This window comes from Delphinapterus leucas, chromosome 10, assembly GCF_059928025.1.
Source record: "Delphinapterus leucas isolate spDelLeu-1000000601 "Yukka" chromosome 10, BTC_Dleu_Yukka2, whole genome shotgun sequence".
In the NCBI taxonomy this organism is placed as follows: domain Eukaryota; kingdom Metazoa; phylum Chordata; class Mammalia; order Artiodactyla; family Monodontidae; genus Delphinapterus; species Delphinapterus leucas.
In genome coordinates this window covers 2,473,464-2,499,967 of record NC_143138.1, presented here as the reverse complement: position 1 = coordinate 2,499,967, position 26,504 = coordinate 2,473,464, and the positions used below count along the sequence as shown (strand labels likewise).

The 26,504-nt window shown below is 56.9% G+C and overlaps 1 protein-coding gene across 3 annotated transcripts; it reads left to right on the top strand.

Annotated features, from left to right (window-relative positions):
- Positions 1-63: 63 nt before the first annotated feature.
- Positions 64-25,326, top strand: PXDC1 (PX domain containing 1). 3 transcript variants are annotated; one of them, XM_022586560.3, is made up of 5 exons: positions 64-432; positions 12,922-13,013; positions 13,483-13,600; positions 20,630-20,741; positions 24,311-25,326. In XM_022586560.3, the coding sequence occupies exons 1-5, from the start codon at positions 177-179 to the stop codon at positions 24,426-24,428; spliced, it is 696 nt and encodes a 231-aa protein (XP_022442268.1). In that variant the 5' UTR covers positions 64-176; the 3' UTR covers positions 24,429-25,326. The 3 variants fall into 3 exon arrangements, with proteins under 3 accessions (XP_022442268.1, XP_089774363.1, XP_089774362.1); XM_089918237.1 differs by lacking the exon at positions 20,630-20,741; XM_089918236.1 differs by lacking the exons at positions 20,630-20,741; positions 24,311-25,326 and adding an exon at positions 13,879-19,155.
- The last annotated feature ends 1,178 nt before the right edge of the window (positions 25,327-26,504 follow it).

Genomic DNA, 26,504 nt, shown 5'->3' with positions numbered 1-26,504 from the left:
CAGCGCCGGCTCCGGACAGATCCTGGATCTGTCCGACTCCGGACAGACCTCGGACGGACCCCGGCCCCGGACAGACACCCCGGCTCCAGACCGATCCCGGCTCCGGACGGACTCCCCGCGGACCCAGGCCCGGGCGGGCGCGCCCCCTGCCGGCCGGGGCATGCTCGGCCCGCGGCATGGCCTCGGCGGTGTTTGAGGGCACGTCGCTCGTGAACATGTTCGTGCGCGGCTGCTGGGTGAACGGCATCCGCCGGCTCATCGTCAGCCGGCGCGGCGACGAGGAGGAGTTCTTCGAGATCCGCACCGAGTGGTCGGACCGCAGCGTGCTCTACCTGCACCGCAGCCTGGCCGACCTGGGCCGCCTGTGGCAGCGCCTCCGCGACGCCTTCCCCGAGGACCGGCCCGAGCTGGCGCTCGCGCCGCTGCGCGAAGGTGGGCGCGGGCCCGGCCTGGGGCAGGGGGTCGGGGGGGCTCCTTTGAAGTGCAGGGAGGGGCGCAGGGGCGGTTATTAAGCGGGGATCGCGACATCCCGGACCCCGGCACGGGACAGGGACCCTCAGACCTCCGCCCGCCCCCGGGCGGTGAAGTGCAGTGGCTGGTGCGCAGGAGTCGGCGCACGGGGCCCGAGGCCGGCCAGACGGGAGTCCTGACCGTCCCCAAGGCGAGCCACCGGCCCGCGCCAGTGTCGGGCGGCCCCTGCGACTCCCGCCGCGCTGGGGTCGCGTCGTGTCTGGCAGCCCCCTCCGAGGCCTCCCCCGGCAGGGCCGCGCCTCTTGTCCCCGGTGACCGACAGCCCGAGTGCGCGGTGCCACGCGGCCTCCGTCGCCACCAGGGTGGGTCCGCATTCGAGTTTGATGAGCCCAGAGGCCTCCTCCCGCGCCTTGTGACTTTCCTGGCTCGCAGGGACTGGGTGGCTTCCCGTTTCCTCTCCTCGGCCCACGGGGCTGGCCTTTGGAGGCCGCGGAGAGGAAGCGAGAGGCTGAAGCTGAGGCAGGAGGACTGGGGTCCCCCCTGCCCCCTCCCACACACACGCGTGACCACCTGCAGCGCTGAGAATCTGGTGACACTTCCCAGCGCCTTCCTCTAAGCAGATCCCTGGGGCACTTTAGGGGGCATTTACTGAAGCTGCCCATCTGCCTGAGGTCTTGGGATAATCTCCACTCCGCCCCACGCCCCCCTCCCCGGGACAGCTCCCACCCCAGTGTGTGAATTATATGGGTAATTAGCTCATTCTCATGACACATTCTCGGGCAGACGCGTCACTTGGAAAGGCTCCCAAAGCCAGCACGTTTGCAGGCCCTGCTCCCCTGAGTCTCGCTTTCATGCTGCTCTGGAGGGAGTTCAGTATTATTTCAAGCATGGCATTAGTTTACCTTGATCTACTGTTTGTGTGTGTGTGTTGTTATTTATCAAATGGATGCCCAAATCCGGAAAGCTTAGATGAAGGAACGGCTGTTTATTCAGTGACTTACATCCTTTCTGGAACAAGGCAGGCCATAAACAAACAGGAGTCCCTGAGAGCTGGTGGAGGGCCTGCCCTCCCCTGCCCTCCCCCCGCCCTCCCCATACCCTCCCCCACACCCTCCCCCTGCCCTCCCCTGCCCTACCCCCATACCCTCCCCCCACCCTCCCCTGCCTTCCCCCCATACCCTCCCCCGCCCTCCCCTGCCTCCCCCCCATACCCTCCCCCATACCCTCCCCCTGCCCTCCCTTCTGCCCTCCACCTGCCCTCCAGGTCTCACTCTGTCAGAGGACCCCACTCAGCTGTGACTCCAGGCTCCCCACTTGGCTCCGCCCCTGTAACATAGGACCTGACACTCACTTTTCTTGTGCGGGCTGGAGTGCACCCTCAGTGTCCAGCAGTAGTAAGCCCTCCACAAAGGTGGCTTTTGTTGTCACCCCCAGCGGCTTCTGGTGAGGGTCATAGAAGGTGGGGAGGAGGGCGGAGCTTCAGTCGCCTTGGGATCTGGTGAGGAAACCACCTTACCCGGAGCACAAGGGTTAGGGTGCGCCGTGCACACGCACGCCCTGGGCTCTGTCCCTCCGCGCAGGTCGTGCCTGGTTGGTTCTGGGTTTGCGAGGTGTCAGCGCACCATCCGCAAGGAGACAGGAAGAGGGTGACCACCAGGGCGAAAACAAGGCGCAGAAGGGGTATGATAGCTGCTTTCAAGTGTCTAAAGGGAGAAAAATCAGCAAGAAATGGGTATTAGGTTTAGTGGGGGACATGCGGGGCGGCAGTCAGGTGAGGACCAGTTGTGTGTGAAGGCCTTTCGAACAGCCCACGATGGACTGTGGGAATGTCTTCTCGGCTGGAGTCCTGACCAGAGGGCCTCCTGCAAGGCCAGCTCAGCACCCCTGGAGGAGAGGAGGTGGAGGCCCGGGGCCGCAGGACAGGCGACCTGAACCCTCTGTCTGGTTCCAGGTTCTCTGCCTGGAGGCAAGCTGGCCCCTCCCCCAGTACTACCTGAGTTTGTTGTACACCCAAGGGAAGGCCTTTTCCTTCCTTAGAAGGAAGGAAAGTCCAGGGAAGTTGTTTGCTAAGTAAAATACATCGCCATAATGCAAAAGAAGCGTTCACCTTATTTCCAGGTGGATTTACTATTTGCATAAACAGATCGTCTGGACATACAAACCGTACACACAAAAGGCATCCAGATGTGTGTGCTGTTTTAGAGATGCCAGGTTTTCTCAGTGCAATTCCCCATCAGATTCCCTCAGTTTAAATTTATTGCATGTTTCTGGGCTGGGTTACATTGGCCCGCTCATCTCTTTAAAGAGCTTTGCAAGTGTAGGTTTGAGAACTCGTGCTGGCAGCAGGCTGGTAGCTCTTGTAAATGCAGGACTGAACACCTCCAGAGGGTGGGAGCGCCTTGGGTCTGACTTGCATCTTTGATTCTGCGTGCAGTGAAGGGGATGCGGAGCCCTCTGTCGTGGTCCCTGGAGTATTGCCGTGGGAGAGTGTTTCTGTGCAGAGTACTTTTCCTTGATTCTGCACACGCACTGGTGCTAGCCTTGGCTGTCTGTCTGTGGAACGTGTATGTTTCCTGGTGACACGTGCGCAGAGATATTTAAACCCCTGCGTGGAGTGGCGGCACGGGGCTCACTCGCCCACCTCCCTGGTCTTCTGTTTGGGCGAGGCTGCTCTCAGGACTAGTCTTGCTTCTTCTATCCTCTTCCTTGGCCTCTTGGCTTCTCACCTTATGCTCTTCTGCGTCTGGATCTGATATACCCGTCCTTCCTTTCTTGTGCCCCTGCCTAGGGGAGGGAGGTAGCTGCTTTCTGTGCATAGCATCTCTGGGTGACCAAGGTGTCCCCTTCTGCTCTTTCCACACTCTGACACAGGTAGGGCCGAGTCTTTGACTTAAATACCCTTTACGTAATACTTAACATGGTTCAGGGCTCCTGACCAGATGTGGCAAGGTCTCTTGCCTGTTACATCTCTCGTCTGGGAAGGTTCACACTTTAAAAGACAAGCATGCAGAATGTCCCCAATGACTGTTTGGGGCTCTTGGATTATTTTGATCCTTTTTAAAAAATAACACCTGTTTCAGGCCTTATGAAGTCATCACTGTAGAAACAGATCCTATTTCCAAAGTAGGCAGGTGACCTTTGATTCCTGATTACTGTCAAATCAACACATTGGTTTTATATTCACTCAGCAAGTATCTACCAGATGCCTCCCCTGCACCATCATCTTCTAGGTGCTGGGGATGCAGCAGTGAACAAAACAGACAAACCCTGCCCTCATGACTCTATATTCGGGGTGGGGGAAATCCAATAATAAAGAAGATAAGTTTAAAAAAATGTTAGATGGTTCTGCACCTTCAGAAGAAAAGAAAAGAGAGGAAGGAGAGGAGCTATGACTTGCAGGGGTAGGGAGGGGTTCACTTTCAGATGGGCTGGTCCAGAAGGGCTCAGAGGAAGTGACCTGAGAGGAGAGACCGGGAGGAAGTGGGGAGGAAGCGATGTAGGTGCCTGGGGAAGAGCTTCCAGCCAGTGGCCAGAGCAAGTGCAAAGGCCTTGAGGCCGGCGTGTGCCCGGCGGCCCTGAGTCCTGAGGGGGCCGCTGTGGTTGGAGGGGAGAGAAGGGGGTGGAAGCAATGGGAGATCGAGGTAGGGAGTGGGCAGATCACGCTCAGCGTGGGGCTCTTGTCGGAGATGGAGAGCTCGGAACGGGAGCGACCTGATGTGACGGGCACTCTGGCTGCTGTGCTGAGCATGGCTGGAGAAGGACCAGGGCGAGCCGGGGAGACAGGGAAGGTGTGAGAAGTGGTCAAACACGGACGCGTCTGGGAGGGAGTGCAGGGTCTATGGAGAGACCAGATGTGGGTGTGGGGAGCCTTGGGTGATGCAGGAAGCCCGCAGGGGGAGCTGATGGAGGGCCCAGCTTTGAACACGGTATTTAGTGTTTTCTCCAAATAAGGCCCCTCCTTGAGATCCTGTGCGTGGTGCTGGGGTAACGTCTGTTCACCCCTGTCACCGGGGACATGGATCTGCCTGCGTCTTCATAGACCTTCTGTTAGATGTGAGATGGAGGGGCAGAAGCGAAGGCGTCTGGCACCGACCAGAGAGGCCTGGGCGCAGGTCCGCCAGCCAGGACACCCCGCCTCCCCACGGCCCTAGGGGACAGCGCTCTGCTCCCAGGCTCTGCTCTCACGTGGATGGGGAGAAGCTCTGCGCTTCCCCGAAACAAGTGGGGGTAGATCGCCGTCTGGTCTGGGGGTGAACTGCAGAGCCCCGAGTTTCCTTTCTTAGTGAAAGTGGCTAAAAAAGAGCAGAGGCCGCCCACAGGTCAGGGCAGCAGATCAGGGGGACAGAGGCCACCTCTGTCCGGCCTGACGGGCCCTGCAGTGGGCCGGGGTCCTGTCCTCCCCCTTCACAGCCCCGCCCCGCCCCCATGCATGGCTTCCCTGGAGGGGCTCCTGCCCCTTCTAATGGGGAGAGGGGCAGTTTTCACTTCTCTGGGGCATTTTGGGTGTTCTTTCTGATTCACAGACCTATTTTCGAATCTCTTCCATATATAGGGCTGCCGGGCTCTGCCGTCCCCCGGGTCTGGTGCCGGCACCATCCCTCCCGGGAGCCGGCTGTCTCCTCTCTTCCTAAGGTTTTATGTTTCTTTCCCAGACCCACACCCTGCTGTCGCTCAGGCTTTGTTCCGAGTTCCCTGTCCGGACTCTCCTTCCTCTGTGAGGGACGGTGTGCCCTGCGGTCCCATGGTCTCATCCGTCAGAGCTCCGGCCGTGCCGTGGGCCCAGGTGGCTCGGGCTAACTCCCAGTCAGAGAAGGAGCGGCCAGAAACTCACAGAGCTTGTTCGCTCTGGAGCTTCTAGGCCTCGCTTACTTCCCACCAGATTTCCAAGGGGAAACTTGGTTCTGCATCTCAGCACCGGGACCGGCTGGTAGCATCTGGGTGCCCTCAGGCTGGCCCCCAGGGACACCGCTCTCCTTTTCTCTTTTTTAACCAGGCTGGGCCTGGTGTGCCTCCACTGTGTGTTTTTATAAACACTTTTCCAAACGGCAGGAGGTGTTTCTGGTTGGGAGCAGTCAGAACTAGGGGAGATGGGCGTGCAGCGGAAGGTAGCGGCGAAGCCCCTGAGGTACGAAGCAGGGCCGGGGCGGTGTGGCCGCTCCGTGAGGCTCGGTGCGGAGCTGCAGGGCGGGGCCGCGGAGAGGCTGGCCAGGAGCGATGAGCCCCGCGGACGAGCACGGGCGAGCCCCAGGCCCCTTGGTGTGGGGCGTCCTGCAGGGGCAGCGGCCGTCATCAGAGTACATAGGGGACAGTGAGCGAGGGCGCGGCATTACCAGGGGTTGATGTTGTCCCACTGAAATCGTTTTCATTGGTGCTTTTGTTCACTTTCACTTCCTCGGGTGACAGTAGGCATCCACCAGCCCTTTCGGTCGTCGCCACTGAAAAGATGGTCCCCATGTCCCTGAACGGGCCGGAGAAGCTTCCCCCCCACCCCGCCCCCGCCAGGCCCTGGATCCACATCCTCCCCGTGACGGGGCAGGGAGGGGGCTGAGGCGGAGGGCTGGACGCCCTTCTTTTCTGGTCGGGCCTGGGCCCCCTGGAACCGTGGCAGCACAGACAAGACGTGTCCTGTGTCACATAGAAGCACAGACCGCGCGCCGTGACGCTGTCCTCCAGGCAGGCCCCGCAGGGCCCCGCTCCCCCCGCCCCGACGTGGCTCCTGCAGGTGAACACGACCGCCCTGCTCCGCTGCCGACTCACACTGCAGGGCGTGCCGCACGTTTAAGAACAGGCACCTCCGTCGTCCTCTGCTGGCGTGTGACTTACAGTCAGTAGGAAACACGACGAGCGGCATTTGGACCGAGGGTGGGGGGAGGGAAGGAGCGGACGTGGGATTAAGGCTCTTACCACGGTGCCTACTCGTCACCAGAACCCCCTGCTTCCCGCAGGGGAAAATCCAGGCCCTGCGAGACTGGCGGACCCGCCTGGGGACACGAGGTCACGGCGGGAGGAGGTTGGGCTGAGCGGCCGAAAGCACCAGCAGCAGCTTTGGGACCAGGCGGGTGAGGATGCGGTGTCGGGCTGTTTCTGGCTCCCTCCCACGTGACTTGAGGCAGGTGGTTCAGCTCAAGCCACCGCTGCAGGGTTCATAAGCTGGCAGGGGTGGCATCTGCATGGCCGCCGCTGTGAGCGCTGAAGCCACGACAGAGCCATGCTGGACGGGAAGGCACCATGTGAGGCGGAGCTTCTGCCCTTTGCTCTGGGTAGGCAGCGTCCCCTCACCCAGAGCCCTCCCGGTGGGGGTGTGGCGCCAGCCCCCAGGTATGGCCTCCAGCCTCCCGTCCTAGGGAGGTGGGGACGGCGATGGCGCCTGAGAAACCGGGGAGTGGGTCACCCCGATACCTCAGTGGGACCCCTACCGACCAGGCCTGGGGCTTTGCTGGTCCAGAAATTGGGATTTGGTGCTTGGCGTGGGTCAGGCTCGGGGGCAGTTTTCCGGGGCAGATGCTCTCGGTGTGTATTTTATGTGAGAAATAGAGCTGCCATGGGGGCAGAGCCTGGGTGGAGAGCCGGGCCCCCCTTGGCCCCCAGGGGTGTGTAAGGCTTGTCTCAGCCCTTCTGGCCCGCTCTCGCCCTCACCCCTGCGCTGTAGGTTCCCTGCTGGGTTTTCCTGGTGACACCTCCCTGCGGTCAGTCTTGGCCTCGTGTCCGTCATCCTGGCCAGCATGTAGGGGCAGGTCTTGTCGCCCTGGTGCCCGCTTCGGGATCAAGTGCTTCCTGTTTTGAGAGCCTGGGACGGCTGGTGTTTATTCCCTAAATTCCTTCCAAGTTTTAAGACAGACTAGGGTGGAATGAGTGACTCCTTAGCCGTGTTGAGCCTGAAGCTTAGTAAGGAATTCTGCCTGTGGTGGGAGAAGAGCGAGGCGGCCGGAGAAGGAGGGGCTGGCGGAGGGATGTGGTGAGAGGCGGGCATCTCACAGGCCTGGGAAGAAGCGGAGGACAGAAGTCTTCCCGCAGCCCCTTCCCGGGGCCTCCGGACCTCTTGTCTTGTCTCTGCTCGTCTCTCTCCTCCGCCTCCTTTCCCTGCCCTGCTTCTCGTCCTTGCAAAGACGGGGAGGAGATGTTCCTGTCCATCAGTGTTGCCTTGGGCATCTCTGGGCCAGGGGAGGGTGATGGGGGAGGGGGACCGAGCCTTGTGTGCAGCAGGGTGGGCATGGGGGCAAAGGGTGGGACCCCCATGGATGGAGCCTGTGAGGTCAGAGTCGCCACGGGTTCCCAGGGAGCGAGGGCTGCATGGGGATGCTTGAGTTTAGCAGAGAATAACCACTTTGGTTGAGCTCAAGCTCATCGCTGAGTGAGTCCCTGCTGGTTTTATGTTGACTACCTATTTAGAGGACAAGTATTTACGAAGTAATCATTGAGAATTTTCCTGGAAATTTTAAAATATTTTATTTCCAAAATTTGTACGATCCTCAGCCTTTAAAGAATATATATCTCGTGACAGTGCCCTCCGCACCTCGCCCGAGCCGCCTGCTTCTCTGGGCTCTGCGTGGATGGACTTTTGAACTATGCCTTCTTTGGCTCAGTTGGAAAGTCCACATCACAGAAGATTTCCCCGGGGTCTGCCATGGGAGTCTCCTCTTAAGGGACTGGCATCCTCTGGGTAACGGACACTCCTTCCCAATTGACCCGAGAAGCATGCGTCTTCACTCCCAGAATTACAGCGGCAGAAGGCGCTCAGGGAGATTCAGCCCTGAGTCTGTCCCTGGAGGCTGGGACAGTCACCAGAGATGTTCAGTCCGAAGCCTCCACCCACAGAAGTAGGACGTGGGACCAGGTGCCTGAGGTTAGGACACTGGTCTGTGTCTGCTCCCTCAGCCTGATCTTTGTGCTGATACAGTTTGGGTTCAGTTTGGGTTCCGAGAATGAGTCAGGTGTTTGTGTTTGTATAAAGACCTAACCCAGGAACTGACAGAAGCTCGTTTGGAGTTCTCGATTTTCAAGGGTAAGCTAGTTTAGACAGAAGGGGTACTCTGGCTGCTCAAGGCTGAATTTCAACCCCCAAAGGGATGTGAAATTGACATACTGAAATGTACGTAGTCGTGTTATCAATCTTACAGTTTCAAAGTTTGGGGCTATATCTGGATAAATTTCTCACATCACAAATTGTGTAGAGTGAAATTTTTTAAAATTGAGATTATGTTAGTGATGATGCTTTATCAGAAATTAGAAAATTTCCTGGGGCTGTGAAGTCTTCTGAGTCAGTTTCCTTAGAACTTGGGTGTGGCGGGTGGACCGCATCCCTTCCCGCTGTCCTCGCTGGACTGCGTCCCGCGCCTTCCATGGACTGATGGCGCCTCCTGCTGGCCGGCCCTGGAACGGCAGCCTCATAACCAAGGGGGGGGGGTCCTGAGTTTTTCTGTCCAACTGCAAATTTACAACCATTTTATCCGCTTGCATTCTTTAGAATCACGATCTCAGATAGTAAAACTGAGTCAAACAAGATCCCCACAGTTTTCGTTCAATCAACCATATTTGGAATACAAAAGCTAGAAGTTCTAGATAATCCTAAATTATTGGACGTAAGCACATTTTTGAAAATGAAGTTTCAAATAGTTACTGTAAACAAGTGACATTTGGAAAAGCTCTGCCGGTCATCAAAAGCCAAAGCTCTTGGGTCACAAAGGAAGAATACAGCAGGTAGGACAGAAAGCCCCCCGACTGCCTGTACGTAGTTGAGCGTCTCCATACGCCGTCCGTCCTGGGCAATGACAGGCCCCAGATGTGGGCTCTGCTCACACTCCGTGCCTGGTGCTGTGTCATTTTGGGAATTGATGCTGATCTTGGGTGTTTCCAGCAGGTGTTTCGGTTTCCAACAGTTGTGAACTTGAGAAAGCTGATGGGGGCGGACCTCAGTGGGTTTGAGACATGAAATTTTAAAGGAAGATTTATTTCATTTCTGCACTGTGGCCTCAAAGCACAGTTTTGGGTTTGTTTGTTTGTTTGAATGTTTTCCTTCCGCATTTAGTACACCTCCCTGTTTAATGGGAAACACCTTTAAAACAACTGAAGGAGGGTGATTTCCAGGCCCAGGAGAGGAGGGAAACGTGGGTGCTGGCGTTGGAAGAGGGGCCAAGCCATTGGAAGCCCCGTAGCCAGTGGTGACCCCTTCCTGCCCTGATGTGGGGTGAGGGAGGGGCTCTGTGGGGGCCAGGTAGCCTTGGGGGCCGCCCCTAGATGGATGCCAGTCAGCCCAGCCGAATCCACAGCTTCACGAATCTCCACCTTTGATTCCCTCCTCAGGGAAGAGGTGAGCGTCCTTGTCATTCACATGGACGGGTTTCCTTGGGGAAAGGAGGACGTACCGTGGGAACGCTGAGCCCGATCGCCTTGGTTGTCACCCAGAAGCCACTATGCCACGGGGAAATAAATTATGAAGAAGGGCCCCCAACCAAAAGCCAAAGCTTAAAAAACTATCCCCTGTCACTCTGTTCTTGCAGGAGGGATTCCAGTGTGTTCTTTCGCCATGGAAATGTTTTCAGCCCCTCTTGTTTTGAAGCACGTTTTCATTTCCAGAGAGCACCGTTTGGCTTCTCCTCAGAAGCATAAAGGCAGGTGAAAGGCAACGATAAGTTTGCAGCTTCCACAGATAGAACCAAACCAGAGTGGCTGGCAACTCAGTGGGTTTGTTACCACCTCGGTCTTGGGCAGCTTCTCCTCTGAGGCCTGTGACCCTGAGCCTGCTGGCCGGGATCCGGCTGGGGTCAGTGGCGCCGAGAAGCCAGAGATGCGGTTGGCACCCGTAGGCTGGTGGACACACACAGATGATAACTTGTCCTTGACTCTGTTCTCTTGTGAAACTTTATTCCATCAACAAATGGCCAACGACCAGTGAATCTCCTGCGGGTGCCAGTGTCAGTGTCAGGCCCTGTGCTGACGGCTGACGACAGGAGGGGACCCTGGGTACCTCCTACACTCAGCTTCACAGGTGGGCTTGGGGAGGCCACAGGGGAGGGAGCAGGTCTGCTGCCGAGTGGTGAGTGCTGCAGAGGTGGGGTGGATGGAGCTCTCCCAGAGCTCAGAGCAGACGAGTCCCGCCTGGTGGGTGGGGGGCTTCACAGAGCAGAAGGCGTGTCCCAACCCACGTGGCCTTTAAGGGATGGTGGGATTTTCTCACTCGAGCCTGGAGGTGGGGGAAGGCCAGTGGGCATGGGTCCCCCAGAGGCAGTGCTGTGCGGGCATGGGGGCCACGTTCTGGTGCCTTGGACCCGTTCCTCGGGGTTGGGATGAGGATGTGGTAGTCACAGAGCAGCGGAGCTGGTGAGGTTGGCGAGGCTCGGACCCCCAGGGTGTGTGCGCTGAGCCTAAACCCTTACGTGTTCCCAGAGGCCTGACCACGTACTTCTTGCCTTTCTCTGCTTCGTCTGGAAAGCAGGTCGCCAAGAAGATAGTGTTGCCAGGTAAAGTACAGGACACCAAGTAAGTTTGAGTTTCAGATAAACACTGAATAATTTTTTAGTGTGTCTATCCATACTGTTGCATTATTCAGTGTTTATCTGAAACGCACCTTGAACTAGGTGTCCTGCTTTTTGCTTGCTAATTCTGGCAGCCCTAAAAGAAGATCAGCATAGATCAGTGTGTTTATTTGACTGAATGGTACCCTGGGTGGTTGTAAACCCAACCATGGGGCTACACGTGCTTTACGTCCTAGGAGGTGGGTATAAATACGCCGTACGCATTGACCAGACGAGAGGCTGATCCTATAAACTGTCCTTACAGAACACAACTACTGTGTCATGAACTCAAGTGATTTAACACCAGTGTGCTAGATGTAACAGAAGTTGAAACGTGACAGTAGTTTTGCTTGTCTTAGAATAAAGAAGCTCTTTCTGGGGATGATTTACAGAATTGTCCTGTCTCGAAAAACAACTTTTCAGAGGATTTTCCAGCGTCCCTCTTTTCCTCTGTAGACTTGTCCATAGCAAGCAAGAGGTCACAGAGGGGTGTGTGTGCGTGTCTGCGTGTGTGCTTGTGTGTGTGTGTCTGCGTGTGTGCTAGTGCGTGTGTGTAACTCTAAACAAGAAACTCAGGGCTGAGCCCCTGGCACCCTGGTGTTTTCTTTCTCCCTTCTCGCTGCCCCCAGCCTGCAGGGTGGTGGGTAGGCCAGGCAGCCTAGGTGAGAGGGGAGGAGGTGGCCCGGGCCCCTCTCTCCGGCGATGGCTGGGGTTGCCAGTGCGGGCTGTGTGGACCGAGGCTTGGGGTCTTTGGCTGGCTGCCTGGGCCCGTGTGGCTTGAGGTGGGGTGGGCAGGACCAGACAGCCCACTGAGAAGCAGGCCCCCGGGTGGCCAGGTGAAGGTGCACCCGGCCTGTGCTCCAGGAGGTCCAGGGACCGATTCCTGGCCTTGACTGGACATTCCTGACCTCAGCTAATGCGAGGGACCCCCTGCTCAGCCCAGGCCTTCAGAAGCGCCCTCGCCCTGTGTCTGGGGCGCCCCTGGTTTCCATGGACCACGCGTTCTGGGGCCTCTTAATTTCAATCACGTAGTTTAGGAGGTTAATTTAACACTATGTGGACTTGGCGAGCTGCCTGCAAAATGAACAACCCTTTCACCTGTAAAACAAAACCAGAACTTCTGAAAACTGGGATTCAGTGAGTGAACATAGTTCTGGGATTTCAGCCTCTGCGGTTTGGTCGTAGCTCACCGGGACCAACATCCTGGGTCACGTGAAATGTCCTTGGGAATCTGACCTGCTCCATCCCTGGGAAGTTGATGTGTAGGAGCTGTGCTGGGAAGGTCTGTGCTCTGCACTGCTCAAAGGAAGATAGAACCGCACCCCGAGTCTCCGTGCCACTAGCTCTCGTGTTTTAGAGACAGAATACCGCACTTTTTAGTAGCCAGTCGAGTCTTCCGGTAACTGGAACGAGGGTAGAAGCCGATTCCTGGAAAGTGCTGTGAGTCATGGCCACGCTGGTTTTCTCTGGGTAAAGATGTGATTTTTTCCCGTTCAAAGCCGGTATCTAAATGACTTGTCTAAACATAGGCTCCGTTTCCACGGGACCTGTGGTCATCTCAGCTGTGTCATTGGGGGCCGGTGGGTTCAGCCTCCCCCAGCTACGGCCACCACGCGGGCGGGGGCTGAGCTCTGGCCTTGTCCAGGGTGCGGCTGGAGAGTCCCGCTCGGAGAGGCCTCTGATGGTGTCTCTGTGGCTTTCAGACGGACAGCGTCCACTGCAGCACACACGTTAATCACTCGTTGGGTTGTTGAAACTTAAAACGAGGTTGAGAGCCAGGCTTTCAGGGCAGGGCTGCACCCACGTGAGGCCGAGTAAACTTCCCAGATGTCTTTCGTGGAGGGTGACGCCAGGGAGGCGTCTTGTTGTTCTGTATTTAATTCGGGAGCACACTTCTTGGTGTGTTTTTCTGATGGAGGCATTTCTGTCTCAATCCCAGGGCTGGTCGCCATAAAGGATGCCCACGACATCGAGACCAGGCTTAACGAAGTGGAGAAGCTGCTCAAGGCCGTCATCAGCATGCCGCGCAAGGTGGGTGTGCGAGGTGGGCGTGCAAGGTGGGCGTGCAAGGTGGGCGCGCAAGGTGGGTGCACAAGGTGGGCGCGCGAGGTGGGTGCGGGCGGACGGGCGGGGCCGGGGCGCGCTTCCTGGAAGTGTCAGGTGGGGTTAGGTGTAAGCCCAGGGAAGGGAGGCTCCTTGGGCTCTGGGGGCTCTGGTGCTTTCTCCCTGGGGAGGCAGCGGAAGTGACGGGCTCGCGGTTTACTGGAAAGTGAGGGGAGATGGACGTGCGTGAACGCTGGCGCAGACCAGGCACGAACTGTTCCCACTGTCCCCATCCTGTCTGTCCCTGGGCCTCGAGCCACCTGAGCGCCTGACAGGTGAGTGGGGAAGCGGCCCCGTCCGCGCTCAGTCCCGCAGTCTGAGCCGTGCGGGGCCACCAGCGTCAGACGGGCTGCCTCGCGGGAGGAAAAGGTATAGGAATGAACATGTTTCTTCCCAGTATTCCAGGTCAGAAGTCGTGCTCACCTTCTTTGAAAGATCTCCCCTGGATCAGGTGTTAAAAAATGACAACGTCCATAAAATTCAACCCAGCTTTCAAAGTCCGGTGAAAATATCAGGTGAGAGCCACAGGGCCACCAGAAACCTTCCCAGCCCACTGTCCACGTGCTGGACACACCTCCCGCACTTGGGATCCAGAAAGACAGCCCAACAGAAGGGTGGGAGCAGCAGGGGAGGGACCGTTTCCCGATTTTTATGAAACTGTGTGTTTCTACCTACTGACCTGCAGTTTACACTCTTCCTACTTCCAAAGCGAGTTATCTGGCGTATAAATTGGAATGTACTTAAATAGTCTATGATGAAAGCATCAGTGAGGCTTTTTTTTTGTGGTACACAGGCCTCTCACTGTTGTGGCCTCTCCCGTCGCGGTCCGGACGCGCAGGCTCAGCGGCCATGGCTCACGGGCCCAGCCGCTCCGCGGCATGTGGGATCTTCCCGGACCGGGGCACGAACCCGTGTCCCCTGCATCGGCAGGCAGACTCTCAACCACTGCGCCACCAGGGAAGCCCTCAGTGAGGCATTTTGAAGTGAATTACTGGAATGTGTCGTCCAGCCTGCAAAAATAGGAGTTCACCTAGCGCAACACTGACTTGGTTCTTGGCTTTAGGACGGGGGGACAGAAAGGGACACATGGTGTAGGTCTCCTTAGCGTGGACACTGGGTTGAGCCTCTGACAAATGTCAGCAGCACTAAGAGGGGATGGTCAGCCGTCCTGTGGGTCAGAGGGGAGCGAGGGAAGCCTGGGTCCAGCCCGGTGGCACCTTCCTCAGATCTGGGGCGCACGTGTTGCTACAACACTAGACTCTGTTTTTGCAGTGCCGTTGGCAAAGCCTGTGAGGGGCATTTTGTAGGAAAAGAGGTCTGTCCTGGAAGTCTCAGGTACCGGGCTTCCCCAGGCAACTTGTCTGGCCTGAGTGAGGTTGTGTGGGCGTTTGCCGGGCGCAGAGGGGATACAGCTCGGGCAGCGGTGACATCCCACAGGTCACCTTGACATGAGGGGAGGCGGGGGGGGGGTCCCTGTGTCCAGCACTTGAGTTCTTCGTGGAAGGAAGGAAAGAGGAGGGAGCGGAGGAGGGGGGCTCAGAGGGAGGTGATGGGGAAGAATCAGCAGGTGAGGGGACCTGAGCCCAGAGCCATCACCTGAAAAGGAACTGGGCCCCAGTGATGGGAAGATGGAGGGGGCACATTGGGGTGACGGCTGACGTCACTGGTATAAAAGTGTCCTTACTGACTGATGTACCACGGCAAGGATGAGATTCCTTAATTGCGTGCTGGGGCGCGGCGGGCAGGGCTGGCAGGTTCTGGGAACCCGGGACGGAAAAGTTACTTTTCGCTCTGACCATGTGTGCGCAGGACAGGGTTCAGCCTGGGTTTGCGTGTCTGCCACTTTTGTCGTCTTCCCAGGAGAGCTTCATGTGTGTCCTTAGGAGGATGAGCAGGGGGCTGGGGGCCTCTTCTTAGCTAACGCCTAGCGTCCAGAACCTTCTCTACAGGAGAGTGAAAATGGTGGTCAGCCCTCCTGACCGGATGTCCGGGGACTCCAGTGTCCAAGCCTCAGAGAGGCTTCAGAGCGTGTCGGGCTCTGTGTGCTGTCACCTGGAGCGTGGACACCTCTGTCCTTCAGTCTTGCACGGAAGAGCCCCGGCCCTGGCATCTCCATTTTGCTTGATTTCTTTCTGTTTTGAGCAAACAGGAGAACCGAGAGCCGCAGGATCCTTTCAGGGCCTGGGGTTGGTGGCAGGCGCAGGTTGACCCAAAGGCCCCAGGGCGTAAGAGGGACGGGCCGGCGCTGCATGCAGGTGCTTCTGATGGCGACAACCTGGCGTCCCCAGCCCCCATCTCAGTGCCTCGTCTTTACTGCCGATTCGGATAAACGCACGACCCAAGTTTACCCCAAAGCGCTGAAAGGAAGGAAACAGGATTGAACAGGGGTAGCGCTGGGGTCCCACGTCGAGGTTTTAACTACGTTCCTGTGTTGTTTCGAGGACTGAGGACAGAGGTTTGGGGTCCCTCCTGCCCACGAGCTCAGGAGGCCTGGCACGCAGGTCTGGGAAGGCAGGGCCTTGGTCTCCCCGTGCAGACTGGGAGCCCGGGTCCTGGGGACATCGTGCTCCCCGCTGGGGCATCGCAGGGGGGGGGTCAGTGCAGCCATTGCGGCTCAGCACGGAACACTTTGTGACACGGGGCTGCCTGACAGTGGGCTTCGCAAACAGCTATTGCGAGTCAGCTGCCGAGAGCCCGAAGCCTCGTGCCAAGACCACGGCCTGCAGGCAGCCCTGTGCGGGAAGCTGGCGGGGTCGCCCCTTCCAGAGCTGAGGGTCTCCCACGCCTGGGGGTCCCTCCCCCTCGTCCGCTTTCATCAGTCAAAGGGGTTCTCCCTGGGATCTTCGCCCCCAACCTCGCTGGCCCTCCCTCTGCCTGAGCGCGTGGCTGGGCGGGGGAGTTCCCATGGCACGTGAGACGTGCTTTCGTTGGCCACTGAGACAAGGATGTGGCAAATTCAGAAAAACTTCTAATGAAAACTGTTCCTTACAGTAGCGCTGCCAGCCGCAGAGGGCCTGGAGCCGCGTGGGCAAAAGCCCTGCTCCTCAGTCTGGGCCCGTATTTGCGCTGCGCGTGGACTCGGGAGTGCCCGGGGGGCTGGGCCTCAGGATCCAGAGAGCCAGGCGCCCCGAGGGCCGAGTCTCCAGCAGCCCAGCCTCTCCCCGGGGTGTGTCCTCAGTACCGACATCGGCCACCCGGACCTGACTTCCTGGCTCATTCATTTATGGATTTCCTGTCATCCTGGGCATGTCAAGCTGTGGTCACTCTGGCTTTCCATGTCACCGTCGACCCCTCTGCTCCAGGCCCTGGGCCTCCTGCTGGCTGGGCCCTGTCTCCTCCCTCCCCACAATCCCTGCCCGTCCACGTCCACTCCTGTCCAGCTAAACTCCACTCGTGCATGGAAACGGCCGTTCCCGCTGTCACCCCCTCCCCCAGACTTCTCAGCATCTTCTCAAGCCTCTGATGTGGCATCCTGGGAGGTGGTGCCCTGGCGGACAGCCCTGACGTTGGCCCACTCTCAGGCCTCCTGCAGTGACCTCTAGGTTGACCGGCTAGGGATCAGGAGCTCCACTAGGTGGCGCCAGGCGCCCATGGTGTGAGAACTGGCCTCCCCACCCCACCCCGGGGCCACGATTCTGGCAAGTGCTCTGGTCTCTTAGGTGATGCTTTGGACCAATGCAGCCTTAAACACTCTTCATCCCGTGTTAATCTAAAAGTTTATTACCGAGTCTAGGAAAACTTAAATTTAGTTTTCTACACCATGGCTGTGTTGGTGCAGCTTAAAAGAAAGCATAAACCTCAGCCTCGCTCTGGCTGCTTGGATTAATTGATATCGGCCTCAAAAATCATAGTACTCAGGTTTGGGAAGGCTGGAAATATAATTTCATTTTTTAGTAACCAGGCATCTGTACAGTCTCAACTTAATTTTCACCACACGGGGAGAGTCCTGGTCTCCAGTTAATGAAGCAACATGGCTTTGGGTTTTGTTCCGTTGCTAGAGACGTTGAAAGTAGAATAGGAAAGGGGATCGGAGAGCGTGTGAATGCTTTCAGGGCTGAGACTGTCCGCAGGAAAAAAAAGAATAGATGAATTAATGAAGTGAGTTATGGTGGCATATGGGGCATGTGAAAACAGGGCTGCAAGTAAAAAAAGCAAATCACCACCAGCCAGACACTAGCCATTGCTGCAGGAATGATCCCTGGAAGATGCTGGGATTAGTGGGTGAAAGTTGAAGGAGAAGCAGAATTTGCACTTACATCTCCACCAGGATCGTTCTCAACTACAAAGAGAGAGGGAGTATCCTCATTTTGGAGAAAACCTCCTGACCCGAGAGATCCAGACGACATCCCAGGAATAAGTGAGGCCTGTGGGCATCGCACTCCTGATCTGATGCCCAAGGGAAGGCAGCGTCCCTGCGGGTTCCTGCTGGACCGTCCACCTCTGTCCAAGCACGGAAACGCCAGGCAGGTTGAGGCACAGTCAGTGAAAGACTCACCAGTCCGCGTCCCAAGTGTTGCAGCCACAGGAGAGATGAGGCGAGACCCAGGCCCTCGAGGCCGTCAGGGGTCACAGGAGGCTGAACCACCGCATCTTCCTGCCCCAAGGGATCCGGGCCGGGCCCAGAACAGAGGGACGTGGGTGAAACTCAGGTGCAGGAGGTTTTAGTTTATCGAGCATTGCGCCGATGTTCATTTCCTGGATTTGCTCGTCGTACCATGGTTATGTAAAATGTTAACCAAAGGACGAGCTGCCGAGCAATCTGTGAAAGCTCTATACTGTTTTTGCAACTTTTCCATAATTCTAAAATGAGCTCCACAAAAGTTTTAAGAAGTAAGAAATGGCGAAGCAGGACTCTTCTTCATGTGAAAAAAATTCTGTATGCGAAAAACTGGCTTGAAAAGGAGCTATTTCATAGAACTGGCTTGTATGTGATTAAAGGTACTAAGCTGACTTCTAAGAAATTCCCATTTTCAGTACATTTGAAGGTAGGCTTCAGATGCTGAAGCTTTTCAGTAAGCGTAGCATTTCCTTTGGTTCTTTTTATTTGGGTGACCCAACAGACATGAGGACACTTGGAACAACGATAGCAATAACTACCATTTATGAGCCCCAGCATTTGTTAGATTCTTTGTAAAAACCATCTCATTTAATCCACACCCGTGCCCCTTGGGATAGCTGGATACGGTTATTCCCCTTTTACAGACGAAAAAGCTAAGCAAGGAGTAAGCTGCTTCCCACGCTTAAGTGGCAGAAGTGGAGTTTCCTGGAGGGCCCAGCTGGCCTTGCAGACAATTGGCTTCTCTGCACAGACAATTAAGGAATGATTTGTAACAAGTTTGTTTCGGGGGCTGGTTCCATTTTCTAGATTCCACTTTCTAGAGCTCCAAATCTCACATTTAAGAAAGATGAGGAAGTTCCTATACAAGGTGACTCCTGGCGACATGTACAAATGTTTTGCAGCGCTGACGTTTGTTTTCACTTGTAGGGTCTTCCCCTCCAAATTCCCTTGGGAGGCGGTGGGAGAGAGGATCTGGGGGCTGTCAGCTGGCTGTCCTGAGGTCCCTGAGGTTTTACGTGCTTCCTGGGACAGGTTTGAGTCAGTTAATAAAAGCAGTAAAGCAGGTGGTTCTGTGCTGTCGTGCGTTTTAAATTGTGAAGCAGGGGGGTCTTAATCTCTCCTGTTGGGGTATCGTCCTCTGCAGTGTCTGTCCACTCAGGCTTTGGTCAACGTCTTCGTGCTCTTTTTGCACCTGGTGGTGTAGTTGACCCCAGAGGTTCCAAGCACTGACTTTTCGCTGGTTTTCAGCTCCTTCTCATGACGTACAGGCTGTCCGAGGCGGGTGGGCTCTGGGTGGGCTCAGCCAGGGAGAGGAGGTCGGGAAAGAGCCACGTGCTGATGCCCCGTGGAGTGCGACCGACCTCGAAAGGCCAGTGAAGCGAGCGCTGTCACTTCTCCAGAAAGTCAATTGGAAATTTTAGCAGTTACTTGGCAAATCCGATTGATGGATAGTCATTTTATCCTGGGGGGCGGAGGTAAGGAGGAAATCGACTTTTTTTTCTTCTTTTTTTTGTGTAGTTTCCCCAAGTGTCTTCATGTGGAGAGAAATTCATGGAACTGGGAATCAAATACCCAGAAAGATGAAAAGTAAATAGGAAGTTACAATTTCACTTATTAAAAAAAAGCAAATCTGTACATGGGGATAAAATAATCTAAATTATGGTGAGACGTAAGAAATAAAACAACCCCGCAAACAACAACAGCATCAGCCACCCGACGAGACGGGGTAACACTGGACATCCTTGCGGCCTGTGCCAGGGCCGGAGGAAGGGCTATCTTGAGCTGTTCCCGTGCATGAGGCCCTGAGTGGGAAGACGATGATCATTGGATTTGAGGACCCGGCAGGAGTTCAGAGTCTGTTTGAAGCACGTTTTTAAGGTGAGGTTAGTGAAGGCCCTGATTTGATGGGACAAACGAGGCCCTGAGCGTGGAGCTCGATGACCAGGGGCTGAGGTTGGTTGGAGATGCACACAAGGAGCTGGAGCCCTGGTGACCCTCCAGGTCTATCCTTGGAGAGTCTGTGATCCACTGAGGGAAGGGAAGGACACACAGTCCCCGGGAAATGTCAGTAAGAGCTTCCCCAGGTCGGAGAAGGGAGTCAAGTGCACTTATGTTTAAATGGACCAGATGATGTGATGGAGCCTGGGAGCTAATAGGGTCTTAGAGTTGGAAGGGTACTTGGAGAGCATCCAGGACAGTTTTGAAATTTCCAGTTAGGACACTGCGTCCGGTATCTCGGGGTTCCCTGCTGGGCTGCGCCGTGGAGTCCCAGGTCCCAGGCCGGTGCTGTTTCAGCTGCCCACGCCTCCGCGTACACACACACACACACACACACACACACACCCCACCACCACCGATGCTCGGGCTTCCCCGTCCCCCGCTCCCCTTCTAGAGCTGAGTGAGCACCAGACTTTGCACTTGGAATCTAACCACACAGCCAATGTAGACACACAAAGACGATCTCTTTGTTGCCCTTTTAAAATTACCCCAAATTGTGCTTGTTGGTGAGAAGTCAGTTTATATATAGGATTATATAAAGTAAAAGGTGGAGTCACCCGTTTGGTTGAAAACACACACGGATTGCGCTGGATCCTCACGGCGACCCTGGGCCGTGTTATCCTCACCTGAGACAGGTGAGAGCTTAGAGAGGTCAGGCGACCTGGGCAGAGCCCACGTCGTGTGCGGTCGTCTTAGCCTGAAACCCAGCCTCGTTCTGCTCCAGCTTCAAACCCACAGGGCGGGCGTATGGCGAGAGCGCTCGGACTGCCAGAGCGCCTTTCTGCGGGGGAGAGACGCCCCTCTGGACTGGCGTAGGGTCGGCAGGTGTGGCCCCTGAGTCTGAACGGCGGAGCTTTCTCTAAACTGTGGGGAAGGAGGGAGCACAGTAGGAGAAGGGGGATGTGGGGAGAGCAGTGTGAGCCCCAGACTGCAAAACTTCATAATCGGATCCCCTTCTGAATATTTCCCTTACTGCTTTCGCTTTCAGAAATCATGAGGTCCAATGGATTTTGCTTAGCAAATACCGAAACAATCGTTATTGACCACAGCATACCAAACGGAAAAGACCAGCACGCAGCTGTGGACCCCTCGGAGCACCTGTAAGTGCACTGATTCGAGTGTCATTTTACACACGAGGTCCCGAGCCATCAGCCAGTGCCCGGGCCAGGTTCCCTGCCCACTCGGGGCTCTAGGAAGGGGACAGAGTGTGACCATGCGGCTGGCAGTGCGGAGGGGGGACATTCAGGAGGAGTTGCCTGGCTTCACGTCTGGGCTGTGCTGGGCCCTGGAGGGTCCGGGGCCACAAGCCTCCTCGTGGGGGCCTGGTCTCCTGGGGGGGGGGGTTGGGCGTCAGCTGCATGTTGACCTCTCATTGCCTCCCAGGGGGCTTCTTTGTGGCTCATGGGCCTGCCCTGCGGGGAGGGCGGATGCATCGGCTTAGAGAAGGCAGGCAGCTAAAGACCCCCTGCCCTCCGTGCTTCCTTCCTCGGGTGACAGAACATGGACCACGATGGGGGCTCTAGGAAAGCCACCCCGGGTGCTGCCAGCCGTCTCGGGGTTATCGGGCAGGACCTGGCTCGGGTGACTGTCAAGGCCACGCCCGGGGCTCTCCCTGCTGTGTGAGCTCAGGGAGTTCGTTCCCGTCTCCTGGCTCCTGTTCTCTCCTGGTGGGACCGCTGTGCTCTCGCAGGGTCTCCTGAAGGCTCAGGTGACGAGCATGGACGCCTGACACTGGGACCCCCGGGCAGCTCTGGAAGCTCAGGGTCTCCCGCGGGCACTTGACCGGCACAAGCCCGGAACCAGGGGGCCTCTCAGAGTCCGGGGGTCCCTCCGCACCCCGTCAGCCCCACGTGAAAGTGGACCAGGACCGACCCAATGCCGCCATGCCTCGCGCTCAGCCGGGACCACGCACATCGTACACACCGTGTGTGCACAGACAGCTCCCAGCCCGAGGGTCCCCCGAGCCAACTTGGAGCTGGCATCGTGGGTCCGAGGCTGACGTGGATTACACGGCGATGGAAGGAGGTCCTGCTTCATGGGAGGAGCTTCTGACCGGGCTTGTCCTGGTGGAGTGGTTGGTGGACCACCAGGGGCTGCAGGGTCCTGGCTCTGGCTCTGCATCCCAGGGACGCTTTCTGTCTCTGAGAGGCCCCGAGAGGCCCTCTGCCCCTGGCATGAGGCCAGCTCTGAGAAGGCAGTTCAACCATGAATCATTTTGGAGGAGAAGCATGGAGAGAAAGCAAGGGCTGTAATGTAACTTTTCCAGCCAGCCCGGGGCTCTGCGTGGACAGGGCGACCCATCCTCAATCTGCAGTGCCGGGTTGGTGGGAGAGAAAGATCGCGGGGAAACCTCTGCGATCCCAGGATAGCTTAACGAGGAGATGTCGGCCTCCGAGCGGCCCCGGAGCATCTCCAGGGAACTTGGGCTTGCCGGGCATTTCTCTAGGTGCCTGACCTCGGGCAGCCCCGCAGTGATGGTCTCCTGCCGTCTGTCTCTCGGGAGGGTCTGTCTGAACACTCCAGGGGACAGGAGGTCACAGAGAGAAGCCTCTCCTGGCCACAGCTGTCCTCAGTGGTCCTCGACAGCAACTGTGTGGCCCCAAGGCTGTGGATCAACGCTGCCAGGCCTGCTGTTAGGACCTGTCAGTCCCGACACTGTCCCTGGGGGAGAGCAGCTACAGTACTCAGACCAGAGACCCCCCTGCACTCAGGGACCAAGTGTGTGTGCCTGGTGGGGACGTGTGTGAGAGCGGGACGGCTGGGCCTCAGCCTTGTGACCACCCTGGTTGGCTGGAGGGGTTGCCAGGCTCCGGGAGATTCTGCCCAGGCCTGGGGTGAGCCCCGACCCTGTCCTCACTGGTTAGAAGCAGGGAGATTTGCCAGGCCTGCTGAGGACCACGGGGGCTGAAGGGGACCCCGGACTCTGCTGAGCATCCCAGGTCCCCTTCCTTCCCCAGTTCTCAGGGGATCTGAGGGCAGGAGAGGTAGCAGGGGCAGGAAGCTGCTGGGCAGGGCTGTGTCGTGGCCGCCACCGGGCCCGTCCCTCACCTGCCCGGAGCCTTTCCCTGCACCTAAGGGCCCCCTCTCGGCCTCACTGCCTGCACGGACGCAGGGCTCCACGCATCTCCACACACGCCCGTCAGCATGGGCTTAGAGGGAAACCCACCTCCATGCCTTTCCTGTCTGATTTCAAAGCTGCCATCGCCGCCTCCTCCGCTTCTCCCTTGCAACTTAGAGGCAGCAGGCCTCCCTGGGACCCCGTCCACCCCACGTGCCCCGGGTGCTGGGGGGGACACCTCTCCGCCCTCCCCTTCCCCCATCCCGGCTGGCTCCCCAGCCAGTGTAGCCAGGCCGGCGGCTATGTGGTTTGGACGCCTCGTGCCCTGCCCGTCGCTGCCCGGCTTTCCGCTGTAGTTGAACTCCTGTGAGGTCTCAGTCACCGGGAGTCAGAGCAGGGGCAGTGTGGACAGTGTGCTCAGTGGCCCCAGGCCCTCTCCGCTGCCCGGGCAGGGCGTGCATCCGCCCCCCTCTGCCACTCCCCTTTGTTTGGACTGGTTCTCGGCTGGGGAGCAATGGGAAAGGTACAGGCAGCATCTGTCTCCCCTCCTGGGGAGAAGGTCCTCCGTGCACTGTTTTCTCTGTGAAGCATCTTTTAAAATTTATAGTCCTTTTTTTCCAGCTTAAGCAAGTGTGCTTAAGCCGAGGCTGAGTTAGGCAGGGCGCGGAAATGGTTTCCATTCCTGGGGAATCCACGTTGAGAAGGTATTTAGGTCGCCTCACATTTGGGGCACAAATCCTTCCTTGAGTTCTTCCTGTGCCCGCCGTGTAATGCCTCACATTGAGTGCAGGACCCAAATGCAGGAACCCGCCCTCTGCTAACCTCTGCCCTCACCCAGCTCCTCCCTGACTCCTGCCTCCTTGGTCGTGTGTGCACGTGGCCCAGGAAGCAGTCAGGCTGGGAGCTGGGACCACACGGCCTTCTTCACCCATCTTTGCCATGGTCCACAGGCCCAGCACATGGCAGGTCCCTGTGTCTGGTCCACTCTGTGTCCCCAGCGCCTGGCCCAGAATAACCCCCAGATGGAGAGAGAAATACTCACTGTGTGAGTGGATGGATGGATGGATGAATGGATAGATGGATGGATGGATAGTTAGATGGATGGATGGATGGATGGATGGATGGATTGATGCATAAATGGATGGATGGTTGGATGGCTGGCTGGCTGGCTGGCAGGCTGGATGGATGGATGGACAGATGGATGGATGGATTGATGCATAAATGGCTGGCTGGCTGGCTGGCAGGCTGGATGGATGGATTGTTGGATAAATGGATTGGTGGATGGATGGATGGATGGATGGATGGATGGATGGATGGATGGATGCCTCAATATTGGTCAGTGAAAGTATATCACAGTCTCTAAGGCAGTGAAAACCAAAGCTGTGATGGCTTTGGAGTCGGGCCCACGTGACTGATCAATTTGCAATCACGGTTCCTTCCACACTCGCTCCACACACAGCCTGGTGGTGGATGGGCCGGTGTCGTGGAGAGCCCTTCCATGCTGTTCGATCCAAAGACCCTCCTGCCAGTGACCGTCTGCCCTTTGTCCAGTTCAGCGGGGCCGGGGGCCAGTGAGCCAGCCCTGGCCTCACCTCTGCTTTCCCGTTTCAGGTTTGAGAACGGCGGTGAGTTTGCCTCCGAGCTGGAGGATGGAGATGACCCAGCAGCTTATGTCACCAACCTGTCCTATTACCACCTGGTGCCTTTCGAGACGGACATTCTGGACTGAGTCTCCACGGGGCCCCTCCTCCCCCAGCTGGTGACCGTGGCTCCGCTGAAGTCCATCATGCCAGGGACCGGTCCTACCCAGCCGCCCGCGCCCACGGAGACCGTAAGTCTCCGACAACCAGGAGTCGGGTTACGGGGGTCCGGCACCCCTGCTGCTTCTAGGGGTCTTCCTGGCCTGTGTATGCATCCCCGGGACATGCCCGCTCCACGCCTGGAGGGGCCACAAGTGCCTGCAGGACGTCCCGGGCCGGGTCTGGACACCGGCTCCTCCCCCCACGTCTCCTTCCTCCACAAGCGCACAGAACATTTTGCGTGGCATCTTGGTGAGTCACCAAGTTCTGGACAACACAGGCGGGTGTGTTCTGTCATCCAGGATTTCCCTGGAAACCAGGACGTGCAGCTTCCATTCCTGTTTTTTATCTTCTATCCGGAAACTGTGGGCTTCGCGTCAGCCAAGGGAGTGTTTGCGGAAGGTTGGTTGTGAACGGGGTTTTGGCCGCGGGCATAGGGGAACCACTGACTGGTGCCTGTGTGATGAACTCTGAGTGGTGACGATTCTCCCGAGAGGAAGGAGTCCCCACCTGGGCTCCTACGAGGGCTGACAGCACAGTGACCCCTGGGCGGCTGAGGGTTCCCCTTCCTGCCGGTCACCAGGATCTCAGTGATATATTTGCCATATCAACCTGAGTGGACGGGAATCAGGGGGTCACCGAGTGCCCCCAACGAGTCTCCCTCTGCCTTCGGGGAGGCTCTGGGCTCTGCGTGTTCATCTCCTCACAGAGAATACTAACGACCAGAATTTCTCGTGTAAATAATAGTAAATTATTGAGAATCCTAATTCTTTTACACAGTCTGTTTTTTAATCTATTTTAATTAAATAAAACACATTACTCTACTTTTATTGGTTTAAGGTGTGGCTCTTGTTACCCCTGCCCCACACGCTGCGCCTCCGGGCTGCCCCCGGCACTCCCGTCTCATTGTCCTTTAGGAAATGTGCTGTTCTCACCCTGGGGAATGATCTATCCAAACTGCGAAGTAAACAAAGTGTTCTTTTAAGTTAGGGTTTCCCCCTTCTCCGTGCTCCTCGCTGGCAGCCACGGGAAGCCTCCTGGAACCCAGCTGCACAGCAGATGGGCTTCCCGTGGCTTTTGCGTCTCCCTCTGCTTCCAGCTGTGCTCGGTTGGGTGCAGCCTGCTTCCAAACAGGCTGTCAGGCGGCCAATGGGGTCGACCAGTTGCCTTCTTCTCTTGGGGGTAAAATTCAGGTCTGTGCAGGACGGGGCCTCTTGCCTGGCGGGGTTAGAATCAATCACAACTAACCACCTTCCAAGTTCCAATCATTGATTCCTGGGTTTTCCTCGTTACCCACATTCTGCAGGGGACTTCTCCCCAGCTCTGGGGCCACAGTGATGGCAGGCCCCTGAGCTCATCTGCTCACGGGGGCCGTGTTACCCCCTCACGGCCCAGCTTGGCTCCCCAAGACCCGCCCCCCAGCTTTCACACAAGAAGCTTCGCTGTTTCCAGTCAACGCACCATGAGATCTCAGATGTTTGGATATTTGTTTTCCTATAAAACACATCAGAATGTTCTCTGGCTTCTTTTTTTTTTTAATGTTTTTTTCTGGAAAAACATGATCTTCTAGACCCATTTGTTATGTCCCCGCATTTGAAAGATGTTGCCAAGTTGTCTTCCAGAGAAGTCATACCCGCCACCGGTGCCTGTGCCGTGGCTTCTATTGATAGAAATTGAGGTCGTTTCAACTGTTTCACAAAACAAGAAGCAAAGGATGTGTCTGAACACACACAAAACTCCTCATGAATGAGAATGAATTTGTAGAATAAGGTGACTGTTGGCTTGTGGGAGTTTTTTTACATGTGAAAGGTACGTAGTTCTTTTCATGAAGGAAATTGGCCTTTATGTCACTTAGCTTCTGCAGCCTAATACAAGCTCCAGACGTAGTGACTGAACAGTTCTAGGGTCGGCTGTGTGCATTGGGCTTAACCAGGTGGTTCTGCTACTGGGGCTCAGGCTTGGTGATGCTGGCCGGGCTCACTGAGGGAGAGCTGGTGGAGGAGGGC

What these genes read in the sequence shown, in the direction of transcription:
- PXDC1 (XM_022586560.3), top strand. Translation starts at nt 177, where the DNA reads ATGGCCTCGGCGGTGTTTGAGGGCACGTCGCTCGTGAACATGTTCGTG. An exon ending in TCATCAGCATGCCGCGCAAG is followed by an intron (nt 13,014 to 13,482) that starts GTGGGTGTGCGA and finishes GTTTCTTCCCAG; the next exon opens with TATTCCAGGTCAGAAGTCGT. An exon ending in GTGGACCCCTCGGAGCACCT is followed by an intron (nt 20,742 to 24,310) that starts GTAAGTGCACTG and finishes TTCCCGTTTCAG; the next exon opens with GTTTGAGAACGGCGGTGAGT.